Source organism: Rhinichthys klamathensis, unplaced genomic scaffold, assembly GCF_029890125.1.
Source record: "Rhinichthys klamathensis goyatoka isolate OS25496 unplaced genomic scaffold, OSU_Roscu_1.1 h1tg000328l_1, whole genome shotgun sequence".
NCBI classification, from domain to species: Eukaryota; Metazoa; Chordata; class Actinopteri; order Cypriniformes; family Leuciscidae; genus Rhinichthys; species Rhinichthys klamathensis.
Window position 1 is genome coordinate 172,420 of NW_026606843.1, and position 21,780 is coordinate 194,199.

General features: G+C 38.4%; 2 protein-coding genes across 5 annotated transcripts; one reads left to right on the plus strand and one right to left on the minus strand.

The window, feature by feature from the left end:
• Nucleotides 1–463: 463 nt before the first annotated feature.
• iqub (IQ motif and ubiquitin domain containing) lies at nt 464–19,327 on the minus strand. 3 transcript variants are annotated; one of them, XM_056271912.1, is made up of 12 exons: nt 19,238–19,327; nt 10,527–10,661; nt 10,228–10,395; nt 9,978–10,153; nt 8,655–8,810; nt 8,353–8,563; nt 7,024–7,199; nt 6,136–6,306; nt 5,871–6,047; nt 5,180–5,428; nt 4,189–4,374; nt 464–1,383 (listed from the first exon to the last, which is right to left on the minus strand). In XM_056271912.1, the coding sequence occupies exons 2-12, from the start codon at nt 10,645–10,647 to the stop codon at nt 1,216–1,218; spliced, it is 1,959 nt and encodes a 652-aa protein (XP_056127887.1). In that variant the 5' UTR covers nt 10,648–10,661; nt 19,238–19,327; the 3' UTR covers nt 464–1,215. The 3 variants fall into 3 exon arrangements, with proteins under 3 accessions (XP_056127887.1, XP_056127886.1, XP_056127885.1); XM_056271911.1 differs by lacking the exon at nt 19,238–19,327 and adding an exon at nt 11,602–11,941 and having other exon boundaries at nt 9,978–10,147; XM_056271910.1 differs by lacking the exon at nt 19,238–19,327 and adding an exon at nt 11,602–11,940.
• Nucleotides 12,877–21,780, plus strand: LOC130105759 (ankyrin repeat and SOCS box protein 15-like). Of its 2 annotated transcripts, none has more exons than XM_056271914.1 (9): nt 12,877–13,061; nt 13,176–13,222; nt 16,126–16,254; nt 17,833–17,991; nt 18,089–18,334; nt 18,417–18,588; nt 18,976–19,540; nt 21,018–21,171; nt 21,401–21,780. In XM_056271914.1, exons 1-9 carry the CDS (start codon nt 12,991–12,993, stop codon nt 21,568–21,570), a joined length of 1,713 nt encoding a protein of 570 aa, XP_056127889.1. In that variant the 5' UTR covers nt 12,877–12,990; the 3' UTR covers nt 21,571–21,780. The 2 variants fall into 2 exon arrangements, with proteins under 2 accessions (XP_056127889.1, XP_056127890.1); XM_056271915.1 differs by having other exon boundaries at nt 13,181–13,222.

The window sequence follows — 21,780 nt, forward strand, 5'->3', positions numbered from 1 at the left end:
GAAAATCTTGACTTACCTTTGACTTACTTTATTCATACACAGACAACTTAAGCGAAAAGATCGAACAATAACCTAACAACCTCATGTTGCTCTAAGAGCATGCCCAGTTTTTCATAATACCTTCATTTCAGCAAACAAAAGCGGTTTCTTTGTTAAAGCAGGATAACATTACAGTTTTTAAAGACGCAGGAACCTGCAAAAAGAAAAATGCTGATATTCCTCTTCTTCAATAACAAAAAAAGTTATTTGATCTTTGATGTTCTTTCATCTGCATCACTACAACTGATCAACAACAAACGCATCTTTTAGTCCTATTTGCCAACTTGTTTTTTCACATTTATCATCTACTCTATTAGCAGCCTTTTTGTTATCAGTTCTGTCTAGTTTTGAAGTTTGATTAAGTATCACAGAATGACAGAGATAGGGTTTGTGCCAATTCCCAAAGTACATGATAAGCCAAATGTCTAATAAAAACAGTTTTATTAAGCTCACCTTATAAACTCACGTCATGGAGGGACAGAAATAAAACTCAAACCTTTCATCGCTAGTCGTTCTTTTTAGCAGTTAGTCCAGTGGTGCTGGTGGTTTCGTTCACATTTGTTCAGAAGGAAACGCAGGAGGAGATTCTTGACCTTTTCCTATAATTGCAGATCTTAGATTGCTCACCTCCTGATTAGATCTAGGCTATATATCATTTGCAAAGGCCTAATTAAAACCTCTTGAACTTGAGCTTTTTAAGGCTTTCAAAGTGTTCCTGGAAATAATGTTTCAATTCATTCTTGCGTGGCATTATGGAGTAATCATGGAAGGATTTTCATTTTTTTATCTGTCTGATCTCCCTTTTAAATGCAGCTTTTGTACTCAAGTTTAACACTGGAAAACATGCCAATCCTGCATTTTTCACAGGATTGTAGTGTTGCTGCTTGTTTTACCAATTAGTATTTTACAAAATACCAAAGAAGTTATCAAAAATCATAAAACTCATTGCTCATTTACTGCCTAATGATAACTAATAAACATTAATGAATGATCCTAATGAATGGAAAACAAAACGGAGAGAGGCCCAGTAACTCCCGGTTTTAATTACCATATAAGATATTTAAATTCGATAAATGATCTTGAGGAAGAACGCTTAAACTGTCTGAAGTAGAGAAATGGTGAAGCTGCAGATGTCCCTGAGCACCTCACAGGATTGTGGGTAGCCTCTTAGCGATTCTACTTGGTGGCCTTGGTGATGGGCTTGGAGACCAGCAGTTTGCCGAGGGCACCAGGCTGAATCTCGGCATTGTGCAGACATTCGGCCATCGCAGGTATCTGAGAGAAGTACTTCCTGGCCAGTGCGTGTTTCTGCTTGACATTACGGATAACTACGACATCGTATGCCTGCAAGTGAAAAGAGCGGGCATTTGTATGGTGGGACATATAGGTTTGCATTCAAATGGTGGCAGAGACAAATGTGTTCTGTAAATGCCTTACATGTAAACACCATCTCTAAAATGGAGCTTTGACTGGTGTACAGTGACTAGTCATGATTATAGAGTTTTGGCAGATAAAGTTTAAAGTTTAATTATATATTACAATATTCTGCACAGGTTTTCACTCTGGTCACCTCTAAAAATGTTTTACTCCACTTAGTTTCAATACTTAGATTAGTCTAATGGTTCTTGAAGGGATAGTTCACCCAAAAATGAAAATTAATTAATTAATTACTCACCATCATGTCGTTCCAAACAAATTAGGATATTTTTGATGAGAGCTTTCTGTCCCTCCGTTGACACGCAACTACTACGCAACTACCATTTCAAAAAATTCATAAAACTAATCTAAACAAATCGACCGGTTTAGTCCAAGACACTCGATGAACGTGTATGATGAACAGATTTAATTTAGCCTTTTATTCACATAGAAGCATTGATCAGCGAACATATACAGAAGCTCAACCAAACCTGCTTGACGCGCCAGAGCAAACCTCAAAGGTTCTTACGAAAGCTCAAACGTGCTGCGTAAACCACGAGAATGAACCTCATTGGTTCTTGTTGAAGCTCAAACGTACTGCGTAAACCACGAGAATGAACCTCATTGGTTCTTGTTGAAGCTCAAACGTACTGCGTAACACGAGAATGAACCTCATTGGTTCTTGCTGAAGCTCAAACGTGCTGCGTAACACGAGAATGAACCTCATTGGTTCTTGTTGAAGCTCAAACGTACTGCGTAACACGAGAATGAACCTCATTGGTTCTTGTTGAAGCTCAAACGTACTGCGTAACACGAGAATGAACCTCATTGGTTCTTGCTGAAGCTCAAACGTACTGCGTAACACGAGAATGAACCTCATTGGTTTTTGCAGAAGCTCAAACGTACTGCGTAACACGAGAATGAACCGCATTGGTTCTTGCTGAAGCTCAAACGTACTGCGTAACACGAGAATGAACCTCATTGGTTCTTGTTGAAGCTCAAACGTGCTGCGTAACAGGAGAATGAACCTCAATGGTTCTTGCTGAAGCTCAAACGTGCTGCGTAACACGAGAATGAACCTCATTGGTTCTTGCTGAAGCTCAAACGTGCGCCGTAACACGAGAATGAACCTCAATGGTTCTTGCTGAAGCTCAAACGTGCTGCGTAACACGAGAATGAACCTCATTGGTTCTTGTTGAAGCTCAAACGTGCTGCGTAACACGAGAATGAACCTCATTGGTTCTTGTTGAAGCTCAAACGTGCTGCGTAACACGAGAATGAACCTCAATGGTTCTTGCTGATGCTCAAACGTACTGCGTAACACGAGAATGAACCTCATTGGTTCTTGTTGAAGCTCAAACGTGCTGCGTAACACGAGAATGAACCTCATTTGTTCTTGCTGAAGCTCAAACGTACTGCGTAACACGAGAATGAACCTCAATGGTTCTTGCTGAAGCTCAAACGTGCTGCGTAACACGAGAATGAACCTCATTGGTTCTTGTTGAAGCTCAAACGTGCTGCGTAACACGAGAATGAACCTCATTGGTTCTTGCTGAAGCTCAAACGTGCTGCGTAACACGAGAATGAACCTCATTGGTTTTTGCAGAAGCTCAAACGTGCTGCGTAACACGAGAATGAACCTCATTGGTTTTTGCAGAAGCTCAAACGTGCGGCGTAACACGAGAATGAACCTCATTGGTTTTTGCACGTCAAGACACAGTTCACATGTGAATTAAATCAAATTCTAATCTAAATCTAAAAACCTAAATTCAATTTGTTCATCATATAAAGCGATTATCTCTCTTCAGAAAATGTGGACTAAACCACTCAATTCATATGGATTAGTTTTACGATCTCTTTTTGAAGCGTCAAAGTGGTAGCTGTGTAGCTGTCTAATGAAGGTTCAGAAAGCTCTCAGATTTCATAAAAAATATCTTCATTTGTGTTCCGAAGATGAACGAAAGGCTTACGGGTTTGGAATGACATGAGGGTGAGTTAAAGGTCCCGTTCTTCGCGATTCCATTTTTCAAACTTTAATTAGTGTGTAATGTTGCTGTTAGAGCAACAATAATACCTGTAAAATTATAAAGCTCAAAGTTCAATGCCTAGCGAGATATTTTATTTAACAGAAGTCCCCTTTCAAAGCATACCGCGAACGGCCGGTTTGGACTACATCCCTCTACTTCCTTTTTTAATGACGTAACTAGAATAGTTTTTTGACTCATCTCCGCCGACAGGAATACACAAAAAAAGGGGGCGTGGTCTTGTTGCGCTCCCACGGAGAAGAAGCACTTCAGCTGCGCATGCATCTCCAATTTATGGTAAGAGGCATGACCTTTCCGGGCAACGTGCGATAAGCTGCTGTCGAATCACAACACAGGAACCGCTGGCACAATCAGAACTCGTAACGTATTTCTGAAGGAGGGACTTCATAGAACAAGGAAGTCATCAGGCCGTTTTTTGGACAGTGAAAACAGCGGTATACAGATAAGTAAATTGTGTGAAAAATACTATGTTTTTTTACACGCGAAACATGAACACATGTTATATTGCACACTGTAAACACAATCAAAGCTTCAAAAAAACATGAAGAACGGGACCTTTAATAAGGATTTTTTGGTGAACTAACCCTATAAATATCTGCTATTATATCATTTACTGAGTAGCGGTTTGACGTTTAATCATTCTAAGTGTGGAAGACATTCAAAAGCAGTTATAGCCGCAGACTAGTACCTTCTCGATGTTCTCCAGTTTCAGATGAGCAGCGGCCTCGTCCTTCGTGAGGAGGATGCAGTTCCATGGGCTCCAGTCCAAATGTTTCTCCCAGCGCACCAGCATTAAATCATGAAGGTCTTTCCAGCCGCTCAAAGCGGACTGAGCTCCCCAAAGTACATCCACCAGGTACCGAAGGTCCTGCTCCTAATGAGGACAGTAAATGTCTTGAGCACAGCATTAACTTGGTGCTCCATTCATTTGAATCTATTCTATTAAAGGTGGACTAAGCAATTGTTTCTCACATTTTCCACCAAAAAATTTACAATCCACAGATATTTTTAAAAATTCATGCAGACTCACATGAAATGCACTTAAAGGCTGGTTCAAACAAAGGATGATAACTATAAAGATAACGATAAAGTTCTAAAAATCGTTCTCAACATTAGAGAATAGCAGAGTCCACACCACAGCTATAACGATAAAAGGACAGAGAAACTGAATCACTTTCAGAACGATTTTACCCAGCTGATGAACGATAAAAACATTGACAGCCAATCAGAATCCATTCAGCTGTAACGAGCTCGAGCATTTTAAGTTACAGACAAGCATGCGCTTAGACTAAACGGAACAATATCATCCACTGGTGTGGAGGCTAATATAATTATCGATATAGTTATCTTTATAGTTATCGTTCTTGGTGTGAACAGGCTTTTAGTCATTTCTAGTTTTATTATACATTAGGGTGGTCCTTCCTGTTGGTGGCCATGTTGAAATCACATGACCAAGTGTCTTTGACAAGTTAATAAGCAAAAATGTCACACATCCACACTAGTAGGAGTTAAGTCATGTATTAATTGTTCTGTAGACTAATTTCAGTGTGCAAAACATAAATGTGAAATTACTTACTGCACCTTTAAAACTACTGATTTCACTGGTGCAGGTTTTACGGAAGACAACCGGCTCTTTCCATGCTCTCAAAATAAATCGCCAACACATGCATAAACTTTACCTGTAGCAGGTAAGTGATTTTGGCATCTGGGCTGCACTCGGCCTCAGTGTCACGCAAGCATCTGAGAATGTTCTTGTAAAGAGAGAAGTCTTCTCTTTGACGGGCTTCATTGTCTAACTTCATACAGCGGTGACAGAGGCCGACTGCAGATGCGTTAGTATTCAGAGCGAAGTCAGTGCATGACTGATACTCATTACAGCCACGACACAAATAGATGTTCTTTTTCAAGTCGGCAGGATCCTGAGGCACCTGTGGAGAGCAGGGTAAATATTAGAGTTGTTTCAAAGAGTGAGAAAACCAACCAAAACTCAAGTTGTATTTCAGTATCTTGAGAACCGGAAGTGATGTTACAGCTAATGTCATATTAACTTTGAAGTACAGGGTGAACTGAGGGTTGTAGTCGAAACCAGCTTATTCGAATCCGAGTTAAGACCAAGACTAGAAAAAGGTGACCATGAAAATATGGTCTTTGGACTCAGACTTGAGGACCAAGACTATGAAAATATTTTCGTAGACTTGGACTCAAAGACCTAGACCAAGACCAACACCACAAAAATATGGTCTCTGAGGATGGCCATGAAACATGAAAATATGGTCTTGATGTTGTCATAGACATGGGAGCATGTGGACATGGTCTTGACTCAGACTCGAATGAGTTAGTCTCGACAACAACACTGTTTTAGCCACATACCCGTAGAAGTTTGGACACCTGAGGGTTGAACGGAGGGGTTTTGATGTATTGGAGGAAGAGGGTTGATATCCTCTTTCTCAATCCATCCAGGTTGCTCTTTTTCACACCCCTCATCAACAGGTCCATCTCCCTGTCAATCAAGTCCACTATGTCCTGTGTTAGCTTGCATTTATGTTCCTGTTCACAAGTACATGTAAAAAATTAGATGAGCAAATATATGTGTTTATATTTTGTCCATATTTAGGACTACAGATGTGGAACTGGCCTTCACAGTGTGTTTGAGAGTGAGTAGCACATCCAGACGTTCGTCCTTTGTGAATTGAGCCTGTGTGACGCTACTGTACAGGTCTCGCAGCTCCTTGGCTCTGATGGTGAACTGGGTGTCCATTTGTGTCACCTTCCCGTCAAATGCACGCCATCTCTTTGGCTCTGCAGACTGAAGAGAAGTCAAAAACAAATGTCTTTAAAATTTTGACATTTGTGTTTTGCATTTAGGAGGATGCTAGGACATTAGATTAAAGAAAATGTTTTCTCTCTCTCTTTCTCTTTTTTTTTTTTGTAGAGATTTAAATAAATTATTACAAATAATAATATTATGTATAATATTATCATCACATAAAATATATGCTGCTTGTATGCAGTTATTTTTATAAATTTATATTTAAGAATTATTAATAAACTAAATATTAAAATAAATGAATGTTTGCTTTAGAGGACATCTTTCTTTATGGCCAATGTAAAGTCTGGGTCATGAAGCAAAAACCACTGCTAATAGAGGAGGTACAGAATATGAAACACTACAGGCTGTTCTGACTTTATATCTAACTTATTATCAGTTAGTTATCATTACCCACTTGCAAAGAGGCGTTAAAATCATTTTATTACACTGACATTTCTACTGGACCAACATTAAGTTCAATGGAGACAATGGGGAAAAGTTATGAATCAACAATGTTCAAAATACTAAACCAAATGAATCTTCTGCCGCCCAGATTTACTGAAAGTTATATTATAACAATTATTGTGTGCTCTATTTGGTTCCAAATCAAATAGACATATTCAATCATTCTTGCACTGTAACCAAACAAAGGTTTTGCTCTAAAACAATACAGCATGTTCATGATGAGACAGCCGATTAGCAAAAGATTGACACCTTGTTGAGGAAGGCTTGTATGGCCTTATCCTGGTTCCTCGTGCCGGCAGCCATTCTGTGCTGTTCTATGGAGGAGATGAACTGGGTCTCTTGCTCCAGTAGAGCGCACAGCGCTGCCTTTCGCTCCGCACCAGATAAGGTGACATTGATGCGTTCCACTTCCTCTATCCTCCATTCTGACATACAGAGATGAAGAATAAGGACCATCACACTGACTTATATCCAAATCACTGCACACATTACAACACATACCTACATATCCACACATATATCATACCAACTATAATGTAGTCAACTTCAATGAAGGTTTAAAAAAAGCTTTAAATAGTTAAATGTATTTTAAAATCTTTTAAAACATAAATATCAGCTGATATTGCCATCACAGCAGTATTTATCTGACACAAAACAATGATCTCTGAATCAGTGACAGTGCTAAATTTAACAGATAAACAAAAAAAATATGAAAAATCAACCAAAACAATACTAATTTATATACACTACTGCTCAAAAATTTGGGGTTTGAGACTGTTTTATGTTTGTGAAAGAAATCTCTTATTGTGCGCAAGAAACATTTATTATTATTATCAATGTTGAAAAAAGTTGTGCTACTTAATATTTTGTGTGGAAACCGTGATATATATTTTTTTAGATTCACTGGTAAATTAATTTATTTGAAATAGAAATCTTTTGAAAAATGATAAATATCTTTCTTTACTGTCACTTTTTGTATCAATTGAATGCATTCTTGATAATAAAAAATATAAATTTCTTTCTATAAAAAAAAATCTTTTGAATAAATGGTAGTGTAACCAACAGCGATGGTCAACAGCATTTAAAAAATTCACTAAAAACGAAGACATCTGTGAAGAAACTGAAGTGAATCAGTGAAGCATTTATTGCAGGGAAGCAAATTAACATGCAAACAGTTAATTTGCATGAACCGGCTGAACCCACCAATTGGCTAAAAAGTTGCAGATGCAATACAATGTACAAAAAAGGCAGTAGCTTGTAAAAGTTATTATGAGTAAATAAGTAATTTATAGGTTGATGTTCTTGAAAAGCTGCAAAACACTGAAAATTGCTCTGTTTGTCTGAGCATCCTGACTATTATTAATTATATAGCAACACTGTTTCAACCAATGGCGAGTTTTTGGAGGCGGGACTATATGTGTGATCATGTTTTTTTCAGAGAGACTTGTGACTAAAATAAAGTAATTATTTTTGCACTTCCATTGGGTGATTCTAGTGGTGCAGAAAACTCTTCCACTCTTCACCTTTAAGTTAGTAGCATTGCTGCTTGTTGTAAGCTACAAACACTCACACACTCACTTTTTAAGGCATTATAAAGCAGATCAAAGTCTCCCTTCGACTCCGGGTTCATCCTGCGGCGATATTCATCTCTGATCTGCTGTTCTTTCTCCTCTTTCTTTCTTCTCTTTTCATTTTCCATCCATGCCAGGTGCTGCTCTTTAGCCTGTCTCAAGTTGTCTGTGAAACACTTGGCTAGCCAGCGCCTGACATGTGACTGTAGTGTAATGACCTAAGGAAAAACATACATATAAGCATTTGTCCTGAACAGCGAATGCACAGAATGAATGCAATTCTCTCTCAACCTCTTCAAACACACGTACAGCTCTCAGTCTCTTGCTGTGATACTCTTCTGCAGTGATGTAAGTCCCTGGGGCGATGAGCTTGTCCTCCATGTTGGACACATAACAGCCGATTTTGGTCATCTGAGTCGAGGCGTTCCTATAGCACTGCTGATCCTGGTGTTTCAACTCCACCGTCTGGTTAAATGGCAAAGAAAATTAGGGATGTGCAGTATTAATGTTTTTAGAAGAAGTCTCTTATGCTCACCAAGGCTGCATTTATTTGATCAAAAATACAGTAAAAACAGTAATATCGTGAAATATTATTACCATTTAAAAGAACTGTTTTGTATTTTAATATATTTTAAAATGTAATTTATTCCTGTGATTCAAAGCTGAATTTTCATCATCATTATCTTCAGTGTCACATGATCCTTCAGAAATCATAATATGCTGATTTGCTGCTCAAGAAATATTTCCTATTAGTATCAAGGTTGAAAACATTAATTTCTCCACAAAAATATGTACTGACTACAAATGTTTGAATGATAGTGTTTAATGTCACAGTTAATTGGGGTTATGAAACACGATCATTATATTTACAATATAACGTGACCACAAGTGTTTTATTGCTTCTATTTATTTTGTGAAAAAGACAGAATCATTGGAATATGTATTTTATTCATCAAAAAAAAAAAAAAAAAACTTTTGTATTAAAATATATAGTACCTGATTTGGATTACAAAAGTGTAATATATATATATTACCCCAATTAGAATTAAAAATATTATATAAATAAGAATCTCTAAAAATTCAATTGTCTTGGCATTTCAAAGTGATAAATCATTCAAATTTATGGGTAACAACTTTCTCAACAATTACGTCATTTCTAAAAATCTTTACTGAAGATTAGCTCCTTGTGTGTCTATGTTTGTGTGTGTGTTATAAACAATAAACAATCAATCGCTATATCATTATATAAAAAGTATATAAAGGTCATATAACAAAATATAAAAAAGGTAATTTTTTTACACAAACAATTTTCATAAATATTTTTTATACACAACATCACAATACAATATATTTGTATATTTTACAATAATATTATAATACAAAATATTTGTACATATAGCCTACATTATATATTTTATATACAAATGTATGTTTATTATAAATTATGGTTAGTTTATGTTTTATTAAATGTTTAGTTAGCTAAATGTTTATTTTTTATTTTTAGCAAATGCATTATGTGCCATCCTTCTGCTAAATTATCAGTTCCTTTAATTTAACATAAATAAAAAATGAGGCAAAGAGATGAAAGTTCTGTCCATTTAATGGGTTTTATTACTGTATGTATGCGTGCACCTGTGTATCCCTGCTGAAGGACTCAATGCTCCTGTCAGGCCTCTTCTTAGGCATCGTCTGTACAGCAGCATTATGATACTCAGTTTTGGTCACAATATGACGGAATCCTCCCAGAAATGCCTTCCCGCGAGTGGCTCTCTCTATCTCTACCACCACGTCCTGATATGTCTCTGTGTCTTAAAGCCAGAAACTTGTCACAAAAACTTGTCTATCCTCATAATGCCTTAGTCAGCTATAAGTTCGACTGTACCTGTTTGCACTCTGACAGTGATGACATCCGGCATGTTGTACTCCTGCTGTGGTTTGTCTGGTCTCATGGGGTAATTCTCCGGGTCTAGCGAGCTCATCTCAAATTGGACCATCCCATGTGGCTGTACGCCAATATCCATCAGCGTCTGGTCATCATCTACACTTTTTTCTAGACAAAAAATAAAACTAAATTAAAAAGATCCGAGAGACTTTTAATGTGTCCTTTACATCATTGTAGAGTAAATGCTTTCTTTTATACTCCATGATTTCTCCTATGAAGGACAATCTTTTGTGTCTTACCGTCTAGAGTGATTTGTATGATGTCTAATGGGACCCTCAGCTTGAAGCTGAAGTGTTTTTTCAGATCCAGGATTGAGAGGCCAATAGTGAAGGCCGCCGTTATCATGTGCCTCTCTGGCATCAGCAAGATCTTAACTGGAAAAACAAGAAATACAATTGCATTAGAATTATAAATATTAATATGAATATACAAAAAATGTGCTGAATATTTAAAAAATTGTGGTGGTACTATGGAACAGTAATGGTATTGTATGGTAATACCACTTTCTTTCTTTTTTACCATAGTACTGAATGATTCCCATAATATATTATTTATATATTATTAACATTTTTATTAAAAAAAATATATATATATTTTCTATTCTATTGCAACTTCTATTTTGGATTTTTATTTATATATTGTTTCACTATGTACAGTTTTAGTGCTTAAACAAACTGCATATGACTTTATTGGCTGTTTATTAGGACCCTCAAGTTGTTCCAAACATGTGAGAATTTATTTCTTCTGTTGAACACTAAAGAATATATTTTGAAGAATGTTGGTAACTAAACAGTTGATGGGGCCCTATTGACTTCCATAGAATTTTCATTTTTGGGTGAACTATTCTTTTAATCCTACACCATACCTAAACTTAACCCCAACAACAACTACCTTAACTATAAATAATAAGCAGTAAATTAAAAGTTTATTAAGGCAAAAGTCATACTAGTGAATATGTGTTCCTCAAACTAAAGTGTGACCAACAAATGTACTTAAGTTGACAAGGCAACATTTTTAATTTTCATTTAGTTTTCATTAGTTTCATTTAGTAATTTTCATTCTATATTTTATTTCTCCATTCATTAACAAAATGTTTTTGATAGGCCTAACTAATAATGAACCCAAAATCAAGCTACTTCAAAGAATACCGGGGTATTACATTGACATCCATTTTATGGAGCAATATGTCAAAGAAAAATCACAGTATTACCAAGATACTAGTGACGTTATGCCCAAACCGACCATGCTTACCATAGTACCATAGTATTTTTCTAAGTGTATAATTCTGGGGTAAAATGCAGAATTATATTTCACCCGTTGCTGTTGAGTTTCCAACATCACTGGAGGAAATTATCTGGTTGGTTTCGCCTCCTTGTTGGTTTCTATCGTTTTGACGTCTCTGGTCTTCAGCATCATCATCTTCCTCATGAAGGTCAGTCTTTGTCTGAATGACTTCTTGTGACATTCTTTGCTCCGCGGGTTCAGTTTCACTCTCCTGCTCTGACATGACAAATTTCTCACACCTAAACGGTCAAACCTTAAAGTTCAATAATAGCACGTTCTCCTCTAATATTCTTGAGAGCAATTTGACGGAAACGTCTTTATTAACGTTTAAAATAAACGAGTAACGTTAGAGCTTAGGTTTACAATGACCTGAGTCTGGACAGTGTTTGGCCGCTGCTATGGTAACCATAGTGTCACTGGTGATGTCCGATTCGCAAATGAGTCAATCTCTTGAACCGAATCTTTTTAACTAGTGGGTTGAACCGATCCGCAAAGCGTGTGTAATTTAACGGAATTACTTTATTTAAGCGTGAAGTGAAATGGTTACAGCTTTATTAACATTATTATAAATCATTTTTACAAAATTAACTTTATTAATTAACAAAAACTGGGAAGAATGGTGGATTTGCCTTACAGAGTGTAATATCATCATACTTTAATATATTCTATATATGCACTTGTTAGTGCCTGTACCATGCCATTTACTGGGTATTTCAAAGAACGTGCTTCAATAAACAAAAACATGGTAGGCCTACTATGTCCAAAATACCACGGTGCTTTTGTTTTCTCGGTGCACGTTAACACAATAACACTTTACACGATGTAGGGTATATAACCTAATAAAACAGTGATAAAGTACCAACTTTACTACAAACATGAATAACAAGATGCTGTCGGGGGACAAAATTATAGTGTCTGATTTTGGAAACAGTTCATTGAACCGAATTACCGCCCGAATGAATCGTTTCACTGAAGTGAATCAAGCTTAATGTCACATGACATCCTGCCCCCTGGCGTGCCTGTGATATGCCTCTGAAATCATGAAAATCAGCTTCAGCGTGCAGATTAGATTAGGATTATGTTATTTTGGGGGATTTAATTGAAAAAGTAATAGTGGGGGGAAAAATAAAAGTGAATCATCTCATGTGTCACTTCCTAGAAAATATTTTATCCAGGTGTGTGTTAAAGTGACTACAATAGAAACAGACTGTACCTAATGGCATGGCATTTGTTGCATGGCATTTCATTGGCAATGAAAGCAGGTCATGCTTGAATATAAAAGCTAATGTCACTAGGAACAAGAAAGTCACAAAGGTAAGCCTGCAGCTATGTTTAATGAAAAGTTCATGTTTGCAAATATAATTACTTTAGTTGTATTCAGCTCTGATTAGCTACAACAGTCACTGATGCTCTATTGTTATGGCCTCTGATTCATGGGACACATTTTCTAGATATATTTTGTTGGACAAGATGAATGAAGATGAATACAGGTATGTATGTTCCATATATTTTATGTACAACATGCTTTGAAGGAAACTGAATAGTTAAAATAGCAAAACGTATTGCAAAATACTTTCTCTCAGATCCTTATTGTTTTCATAAAGCTCAGCCAGTGATGAGAATTTGAAACTGCTGGCAGCAATCGAAACAGGTAATGTATTAATCCCTTGAAATATTTTATTTCTGTTCTATCACCATAAAAATGAAAAGATACTTGAGTTTCCTCAGATTGCAACACTTGTAGACCCCACTTGAGGACCTCTGGACCCTTCTGAAGGTGCATCAGATATCCTAATCCAGGGGTATCATTTCCTGGTTCTGGGGTGCGTTTCCCAAAGCCAACTATGATCACAAGTTCTGACTCGCTACCAATAGAGTTAAATGGAACTTGCAACCATAGTTGACTAATGATGCTTTTGGGAAACACACCCCTGGACGGAGTTTATCTCCAACTTGTCCCAACGTTCCTGTCTAGAAAATTCTGCAGTAATTGAATATCCACTTAGTTATCACCAAAGCTCTCTTTTTTTGTTGTAGTTTATTAGACCAAGGGTAGAGAGGCAACAAGTCAGCTGCCTAAGCATTCGGATGCAGCCTTGGATGACCTTGGTTCAGATGTGTTTAATCAGGCCTGGAGCAAAACTCTGAAGGACAGCAGCCCTCCAGGAGCAGGAATGCTCACCCCTGTCCTATTGTGTTTTCAAGTCTCTCCCATAAGATGGTGTTATGATTACTTAGAGTGTACTCACACTAGCCAGTTTGAACCGTGCCCGAGTGCGTTTGACCACCAAAGCGCGGTTCGTTTGACTAGTGTGAGTGCTCCGAACCGTGCCCGGGCGCGGCTCGATTAGCCGGCCCTGGCCCGCTTGGAAGAGGTGGGCCAGAGCACGGTTCAGTTGGACTCGGGCGCGGTTCGCATGCAGTGTGAGCGCTAACCGGGCTGGAGCACGGAACAGGACGCGCGTCGTCATGGTTTTGCGACGCTCCAAAACCAACACCTGGCAAACCTCCTCATACGAGCAGCACGATTACGTGAAAATGTTCGCGCCACTAAGGCGACACATCTGTTTAACAACAGGCTGTGGACCACCGTGGACCAAACGACACAAAATTATCCACAAAGAAAACAGAGCGATGGACTAATTCTGTTCAGAGAGCGCCGCTCTTCTTGTTGATCCCGAAACCGTCGCACGTAATGACGTAAGCGTGCTCCGGCACGAATGCTGAAACCCTATGTGAGTGCAGGCCAGAGGGGGAGTGGGGAGGGGGGACAATCGTACTCGGGCCCGGTTCATGGCAACCGTGCCTAGTGTGAGTACACCCTTAGAGTTATCAGAGAATTTGCGAGTTCTTATAAGTTCCTCATAGAACTGCCCTTTTTGAAAGGGGACCTAGAGGTTCTCAAGCAGGGGCGTCACTAGGCCCTTTTTAGGGGGGCTTCAGCCTAGCCCCCCTAAAAATGTGAGATTAATGTAGGCTACACAAATTCGTGTTCGCTTCAGTCTTGTTATAATCAGATTCAGCGCGTTCTTCATCTTCAATCCGCAGCGGCGCCGAGCAGAGAGCACGTCAGAAACAGAGGACAGGGTGTGTGTGTGTGTGTGTTCATGTGTGTGTTTATCTGAGCCTCATTGGTCTGTCACTGCTCGTCAATGTCAGAATATTTGAGATGACCAATCAAATCAAAGTAGGCGGGCTTTATGTTCACAGACGCTGCTGAGCGCGAATTTTAACAGTGCGACTCGACGCGTACGGTCATGTGCGAGATAAGATGTAAGTAGCTAAACTTAACATTTCATATTTTACTTTTTTTATGTCATAAATGTTAAACGAATGACAAAAAATAATCAGGCAAACTAATATAGCCTAGTTGTGTCTAATTTCGCCATTTTGAGCTGAAAATAGTCCTATGTAACGTGACTCATGTAATGTAATAATTAGTTTACAAGAAACATTAACAAAGCCGTTTTCATCATGTTAGGCACAAGATTAATAATGAATGTGTACATATTGAGAATATAATACAAATTGTAGCCTTTAGTAAATTAAAAAAGCTCAGCTTTAGGAGGGGAAGAGGGATGAAGAGACTGAGAAAAAAAGAAAGAGTGATGGAGATGAGAAGAGAGCAGCAGGTATTGACAAAAAAATAATCTGCCCACTGACATGGTTTTAAAGCTATTTCTTATCCTTTTTTTTTTTGGTCTTCAAACGTCTTGAAATGCACATATCAGAGAAATAAAAAATTTGAACCCCCTATACCAACCTCAAATTTAGGACCTCTGTGATTATAAAGCCTGTCTACGGCCCTTTATTAGGCATAAGATCAATAATAAATGTGTAGCCTACATATTGTGAATGCATTTAATAAACTTAATTACCTTTAGTTGCTTTCAGTAAATAAACACGCCGGAGAAAATTATTCATAGGCAAAATCAGTTGACCCTAAGTTTACTTTCTTCACTGACAGACAAAAATGAAAAGCCTATATCAGTCAAAGCTCAGCTTTAGGAGGGGAAGAGACAGGGCAAGATAAAAACAAAGAGAAAAAGAGTGTGATGCTGATGAGGAGAGAAAAATAATCAGCTGCCCACTATCCAAGTTTTTTGGCCTTCAGAACATCTTAAAATACACATATGTAGATCAGAGAAATCAAAATTTTCTCGGGGAGACCCCGAACCCCCGTATTTGCCCTGCCTCACATTTGGGACCACAGTTATTATAAAACCGTGCCTTTGCATCGTAATGGAAATGGTTAATAGTGAGCTTTAGATCCTAAACTAAAGTGTTACATTTTTTATATATATTTTTTAAATCATATTGGGGGCTTAGCCCCCCTAAAATGAAAATCCTAGTGACGCCCCTGTTCTCAAGAGAGTTTCACCAATCGCCAATCCCTAAAATGGGGGTATATTTTCATTTCTACAATGAGATTTTTCCACATTGATATACAGAAATGTTAATTGATCAAGCTGATACTGTACATGTGATAAAGGAAACCTTGGTGTGGAACAAGGCCAATATGTCTATAATCTCTTCATGTATCCTGATCATAAGGTGATACTGCAGTCATCCATGAGCTCAGGCGATTTCCTTCAGCCTTTAGGGAAGTGGACAGTAGTGGACTTCTTCCACTCCACAGAGCCACCATGCAACCATCAGGGAAAGTACTAGAGGCAGTTCTGGGTGAGTCCTGGACCTGGATGGACAATTCTGACATAGAAGGGTTGGATAAGTTGCTGGAAAACGAGACTGTGTCTAACATATAGGCTATGTTCACACTCTCAGTTTTTGTGATTGACAGCCGCATTTACTTACAGGTGTGAGTCTCGAAATATCCCGTTCAGACAGCAACTTACAGTGGCGTCTCGAATACTATCTGTTTGAACGTGCAACGGGAGTCAAGCCTGTATTCTCTTACTAGTAACCATAGCGAAAGTGACCAAAGTAAAATCAAAGATGGTGATGTCCAGAAAATTGAAAAGTGAAAAAGTCTTATCACTTTCGACTCAAGAAGTCCAATCGAGCCACGAGTTCATCCGTCAAATCTTTATTAACCGACAACAGCTTTTATATCTGGGTGGAGAGTTGCGCGTAGAACACAAAACTGATGGGAGTAGCTCCGGTGGAGAACAGTGACTGAATCTAAAACCTTCAGATGACACAGCTCATATCTCCATCGCTGTAAGTTACCGAAACCACACGTGAAAACCCACAACACAGGGTAGACATGTTTGTGCAGCGCAGAATGGCTCTCTCGCACTGTAAGACGTAACAGAAAACTATAGTTGTCCAGACCGGTTCCGTTCACACAAGAAAGGGTTTTCCAAGAATGCATTTGTGAGTTCTGTAAATTTACAGGTGTGGATTCGGTTATAGAATTTGGTTGTCACTCCCGTAAATAACTGTGTGTGAACATAACCTTATTAAAGGGTTAGTTCACCCAAAAATTCAAATTATCTCAAGCCCTCAAGCCATCCTAGGTGTATATGACTTTCTTCTTTCAGCCAAACACAATCGAAGTAATATCAAAACATATCCTGGATCTTCCAAGCTTTATAATGGGAGTGAATTGTACCATTTTTTAAGCCCAAAAAACAGATCCATCCATTATAAAAGTAATCCATAGGGTTCCAGGGGGTTAAAAAAGGCCTTCTTTGTTAAAAGAATATCCATAATTATAACTTTGTTAACTGTAATCACTAGCTTCCGGTAATGGCCGTCCACGCGTTTATGTTAGAGTCGAGTTCCGGCATATGACGTAGGCGTAGCGTAAGCTTAGGCGAGAGTAGACGCCTCTCACGGTTCAAACAAATAGGGCTTGGCAACAAACTCAAGCTCCTCTGACATTTCCATTTAAAAATGATCATTTTAGACTTCTTGTTTTGCTCTATCCTCTGCGCTTCTGGATAGAGGTCACTCTTCTGCCGGAACTAGACTCGCTGTATGCGAGTATAAACCCCCTGGAGCCTTATGGATTACTTTTATGATGGATGGATGTGCTTTTTTGGGCTTCAAAATCTGTTACTATTCACTCCCATTATAAAGCTTGGGATATCTTTTTAATACAACTTTGTGTTTGGCTGAAATAAGAATGTCATATACACCTAGGATGGCTTGAGGATGAGTAAATATGGCTAATTTTAATTTTTGGGTGAACTATTCCTTTAAGGACTCAAATACAAAACTGCCAACCGTATTCTGTTGCTGTGTGAAAATGTCCATATACTCTACATTTGGTTTTGATGATCATTCAATCCACAGTCTCCTGCCAGCTTGAGATAGAGGTAAAAGGTTGGAATGGAGAGACCGCCTTGAATTTAGCTGTTCAATCTGGACTGGAGGAGAACGTCAGGATCCTTCTTGAACATGGGGCACTACCACATAACCTCAACAGCAAAAAGGAGTCTCCACTTCTGCTGGGTGAAGCACAACTTCACTGTTGATTTAGTTGGCCTGTTGATGGTATCTGCTTGTACTTTCCATAACAACTATAATAATGTTCTTTATTTTGTCCTAGCGGTAAGAGTACGATCTTATCAAATGGTGTGTGCTCTCATCACACATGGAGCTGTAGTGGATCAGGTTTGCTCGAAGAGGTGGACGGCAATGCATGAAGCAGCACGAGTGGGCTGCATTGACATCTTAATGTTGCTGCTGAGACGAGGTGGCCACGTGTCAGTGAGGGATATTAATGGAGTGACTCCATTGGGTGTAGCAGCAGAGTGCGCCAATCTAGAAGTCCTTCAAGTGCTCATTGAATTAGGTGAGGACCTTTCATCTCGCAAATGAGACCAAGATTAACCATGGTATTGTTTAATCAGTTTTAATCCATTCATGTTGACAAGGAGCTGACGTGAATGCACAGTCTTTTAAGGGTGAAAGTGTGTTGATGGATGCAGTTGGTTCTGGAAACCCTTACTGTGTGAACCTTCTGCTTGAAAATGGAGCTTCACCGAACCGGGTCAGTTTTACCAGGCATCTTCCTATACATCGTGCGGCCTTCGAGGGCCACTACCTGTAAGTCTACAATAATTTGAATTAGTTAAACACTAAAATGCATTAACGTAGTTGGGTCCTTCTTCAACTATTGACACTTTTGGTCCAGTGGAAACACTTTTTTTCACTCAGCTTTTTAACACTAGTTTATTTAACATCACTTGAGAAATCTTTTTTTAATTTTATTAATTTTTATTACTTAATGAAAATTCTCACCACAGTGTCGTTTCCGCCTTCATTTAAAGACAACATAAAACTAATGTATTGTTTTAAATAAAATCAACCCTAGGGATATGAAAAAAGTTCCTGATATTGAAGAAACCCCCATTAACAGTCAAAGTAAAAGTGATCAAAACAAATTTACAGATGTGAACTTGCTTACCTGCATCACACCAATTCTATTTACAGTGTGTTAAAAATACTGCTATCAGTGACAAGCAAGAGAGCTATCATTGAATCTGGCCAGAGTCCACTACACTCAGCTGCAGATGGAGGTCATGTGCAGTGCCTACAGCTCCTGATCGACAGAGGTTTTGATGTGAACGCTCTACTCGACCGAACCATCTCCGACAATTACAACGACATGCGTAGGACCGCCCTTTACTTTGCCGTCTCAAATGGAGATTTGACTTGCATCGAGATGCTGTTGAATGAAGGCGCCAAACCTGACCTGGATCCCCTGCACTGCCTCCTAGTGGCGGTGAGTGCTGGGATGTATGAGACTGTCACAATGCTCCTCGCTCAGCAGGCGGATGTGAACTGTTACTTCACAGCGATCAGTGACACAATATTTCCCACATCTCTACAGTACTGCCTGAAGGATGAGAAGATGATGCGATTACTTCTAAATAATGGATATAATGTAGACAAATGTTTCCATTGTCACCATGATTACCATTTCAAAATGAAGTTTCCTTGGAAGGACACACATAAACCATGTTGTGTCATATGTGATGGAGAAGACAAAATATCTGTGAGTTTTGGGCTATACACTAAAAATCTTACAATTACAACATTTTGGCAAAACGTTCAGTTCCAAAGAATACACAGACGCTCCCAACTTATTCCAAATAGCAGCATAATTATGATACCTTCTAAGATACTTTGATTTGGCCAAATCCAGAAAGCATCATGAAGGAAATCTTGAATGCTACATTAGTGCTTATTAGTGTATTACGGTATTATCTTAGCAACATGCTAACATCAAAATAAGCTCCAATGTCCTTTCTCCTATTAGCAGTCATAGTGTTGCTGTCACTCAAGTTGGTTGCCTCAAACACCACCTCTCATTGAAAATGAACAGCTTTCAGTTGGTATCCAATCGCCAGTTTTGGGGAAAGTTACTTGATGCTTCACTAGTTCGTTTTTGATTTCACTTGAAATATATTGGGGCCTTAAAGGTGAACTAAGTAACTTTTTTACCTTAACCGAACAGCTTTGGAGTCATTGTAGTGTTTATATTACTGATTTCGTGTTGAATGGTGGTCGTCTCGCACCCCCCTGGTGCCTGTGAGCCGCAAAACCACCCTTGCAACTTTGGGCCGGCGAGCCGCCGGCCTCAGTGTTAGGAAGTATCGTGTGATATCAGGTCTCGCGAGGTAACGAATTGCTTTATGGCAAAAAACAGATCTGATAAAATTCGGATAAAATGAGCATCAAACAGAAATAACCCGGCGCCGTATACATGTGGTGTTCGAGGCGCACATACAATACAGACTGCCGACAGTTATACAGGGCGCGCGCAGCTCTTAAAGGGGCCATACCTTATTTCCACTCGTTACAGCGTCCATCCTACTGAACAGGTACCGGTGTACAGGGGAAGGGGATCCGGCCGTGAGTCCGAGCCATCTCTGCGTGAGTGCTATTCACGACAGTACAAGTACTCCACAGCGACTCTAGGGGTCGCTGTTTGACAAAAACTGAATTCCTACTTAGTGCTGCTTTAAAGTTACTAATTACGTTACTTGGTTACTTTTTATGGAAAATAATGCATTACATTACTTTATTGTTACTTTTTCTCGTGGCTGCAGACCATTAGGTTTTGGAACATGAATTAACCTGATTTATTTATTTAGTAATACTTAACAAAAAGGTTTGATTTGTTGACATTAGTTAATGCATTAGGTATCACAGAATAACAATGAAAAAAAACCTTTTATGGAATTTCAACATATACAAGTAGTATACATTAAAATTAGTTCACGCATAATGAACGAACATGAGTTAACAAATCAACAATAGTATATTTAGAAATACACATTAACCTAGAATAATAAATGCTGTAAAATTGTTGTTCAGTTTTAGTTTATGATGCCCAATTCGTTAGCTAACTGAACCTTATTGTAAAGTGGTACCATTTTGTTTATAATACTAAATTGTTAATATTATTACATTTACAGTGCTTCATGGGAGACAAAACTTCACTTGTTTATGTTGCCTTTACATCACAGTTCTGTGACTTCATAAGTTTGTGCTGCCTGGTTGACTTGTCTGGACGAGTGGTACTGATCCTGCTGGACTACGTCAACCACGTTCCCATCTGTTCACATCTTAGATGTATCCTGGAGAAACAGAAGGAGTGGGCAGAGATATGGACCATCTTGAGTGAGTTCACTGGGTTCGCATTTAATCATTTATTAGTTTAGCCGGTCTTTCTTGACATATGGATGTCGCATTCTGGGTCATATGAAGAAATTTAAACTTACAGCTCATAGTCCCAAAATGAATAAATGCATGTTAGACGATAGTACCTGGTATATCACTTTTCTAGAAACAGATCAATGGTTCTCTAGTCTCGGGGAATGCAGACTAATAGCTTTTGAATTTGTTTCAGACAACCCACGATCCCTGAAGCACCTCTGTCGTCTGGAAATCAGAAAAACATTGACCGTTAAAAGACTCCGTAATACCATTATAATGGATTCCTTTCCACCTCCAATTAGATATCACCTGCTGTACAAGGAATATGAACTGACTGAGTTATATAAATTAACTGATATATAAAATAAAATAAAAACTTCCCACAATATCTATTTGAATATCAAGTAGTCGAGTAACCATATCTTTTCCATATCGAGTAATTTATGGATTAGGTTTTAAAACACAAATAGTTTTTTATAATGTTAATTGTATTCATGCTACATATCTTGTGATTGATCTTGCAACTGTCTGGGATATTAAATAAAATGTATTTTCACTCATACGTCAGTGCCA

Bases quoted from the DNA above. Each gene is read 5' to 3' on its own strand.
- iqub (XM_056271910.1), bottom strand. From the start codon at position 11,794: ATGTCAGAGCAGGAGAGTGAAACTGAACCCGCGGAGCAAAGAATGTCA. The intron at 10,396-10,526 runs GTAAGACACAAA...TTTTTTGTCTAG, and splicing joins CATACAAATCACTCTAGACG to AAAAAAGTGTAGATGATGAC. The intron at 8,811-9,977 runs GTGCACGCATAC...CCATTTAACCAG, and splicing joins CCTTCAGCAGGGATACACAG to ACGGTGGAGTTGAAACACCA.
- LOC130105759 (XM_056271914.1), top strand. From the start codon at position 12,991: ATGGCCTCTGATTCATGGGACACATTTTCTAGATATATTTTGTTGGAC. The intron at 16,255-17,832 runs GTGAGTCCTGGA...TTCAATCCACAG, and splicing joins AGTACTAGAGGCAGTTCTGG to TCTCCTGCCAGCTTGAGATA. The intron at 18,335-18,416 runs GTGAGGACCTTT...CATGTTGACAAG, and splicing joins TCAAGTGCTCATTGAATTAG to GAGCTGACGTGAATGCACAG.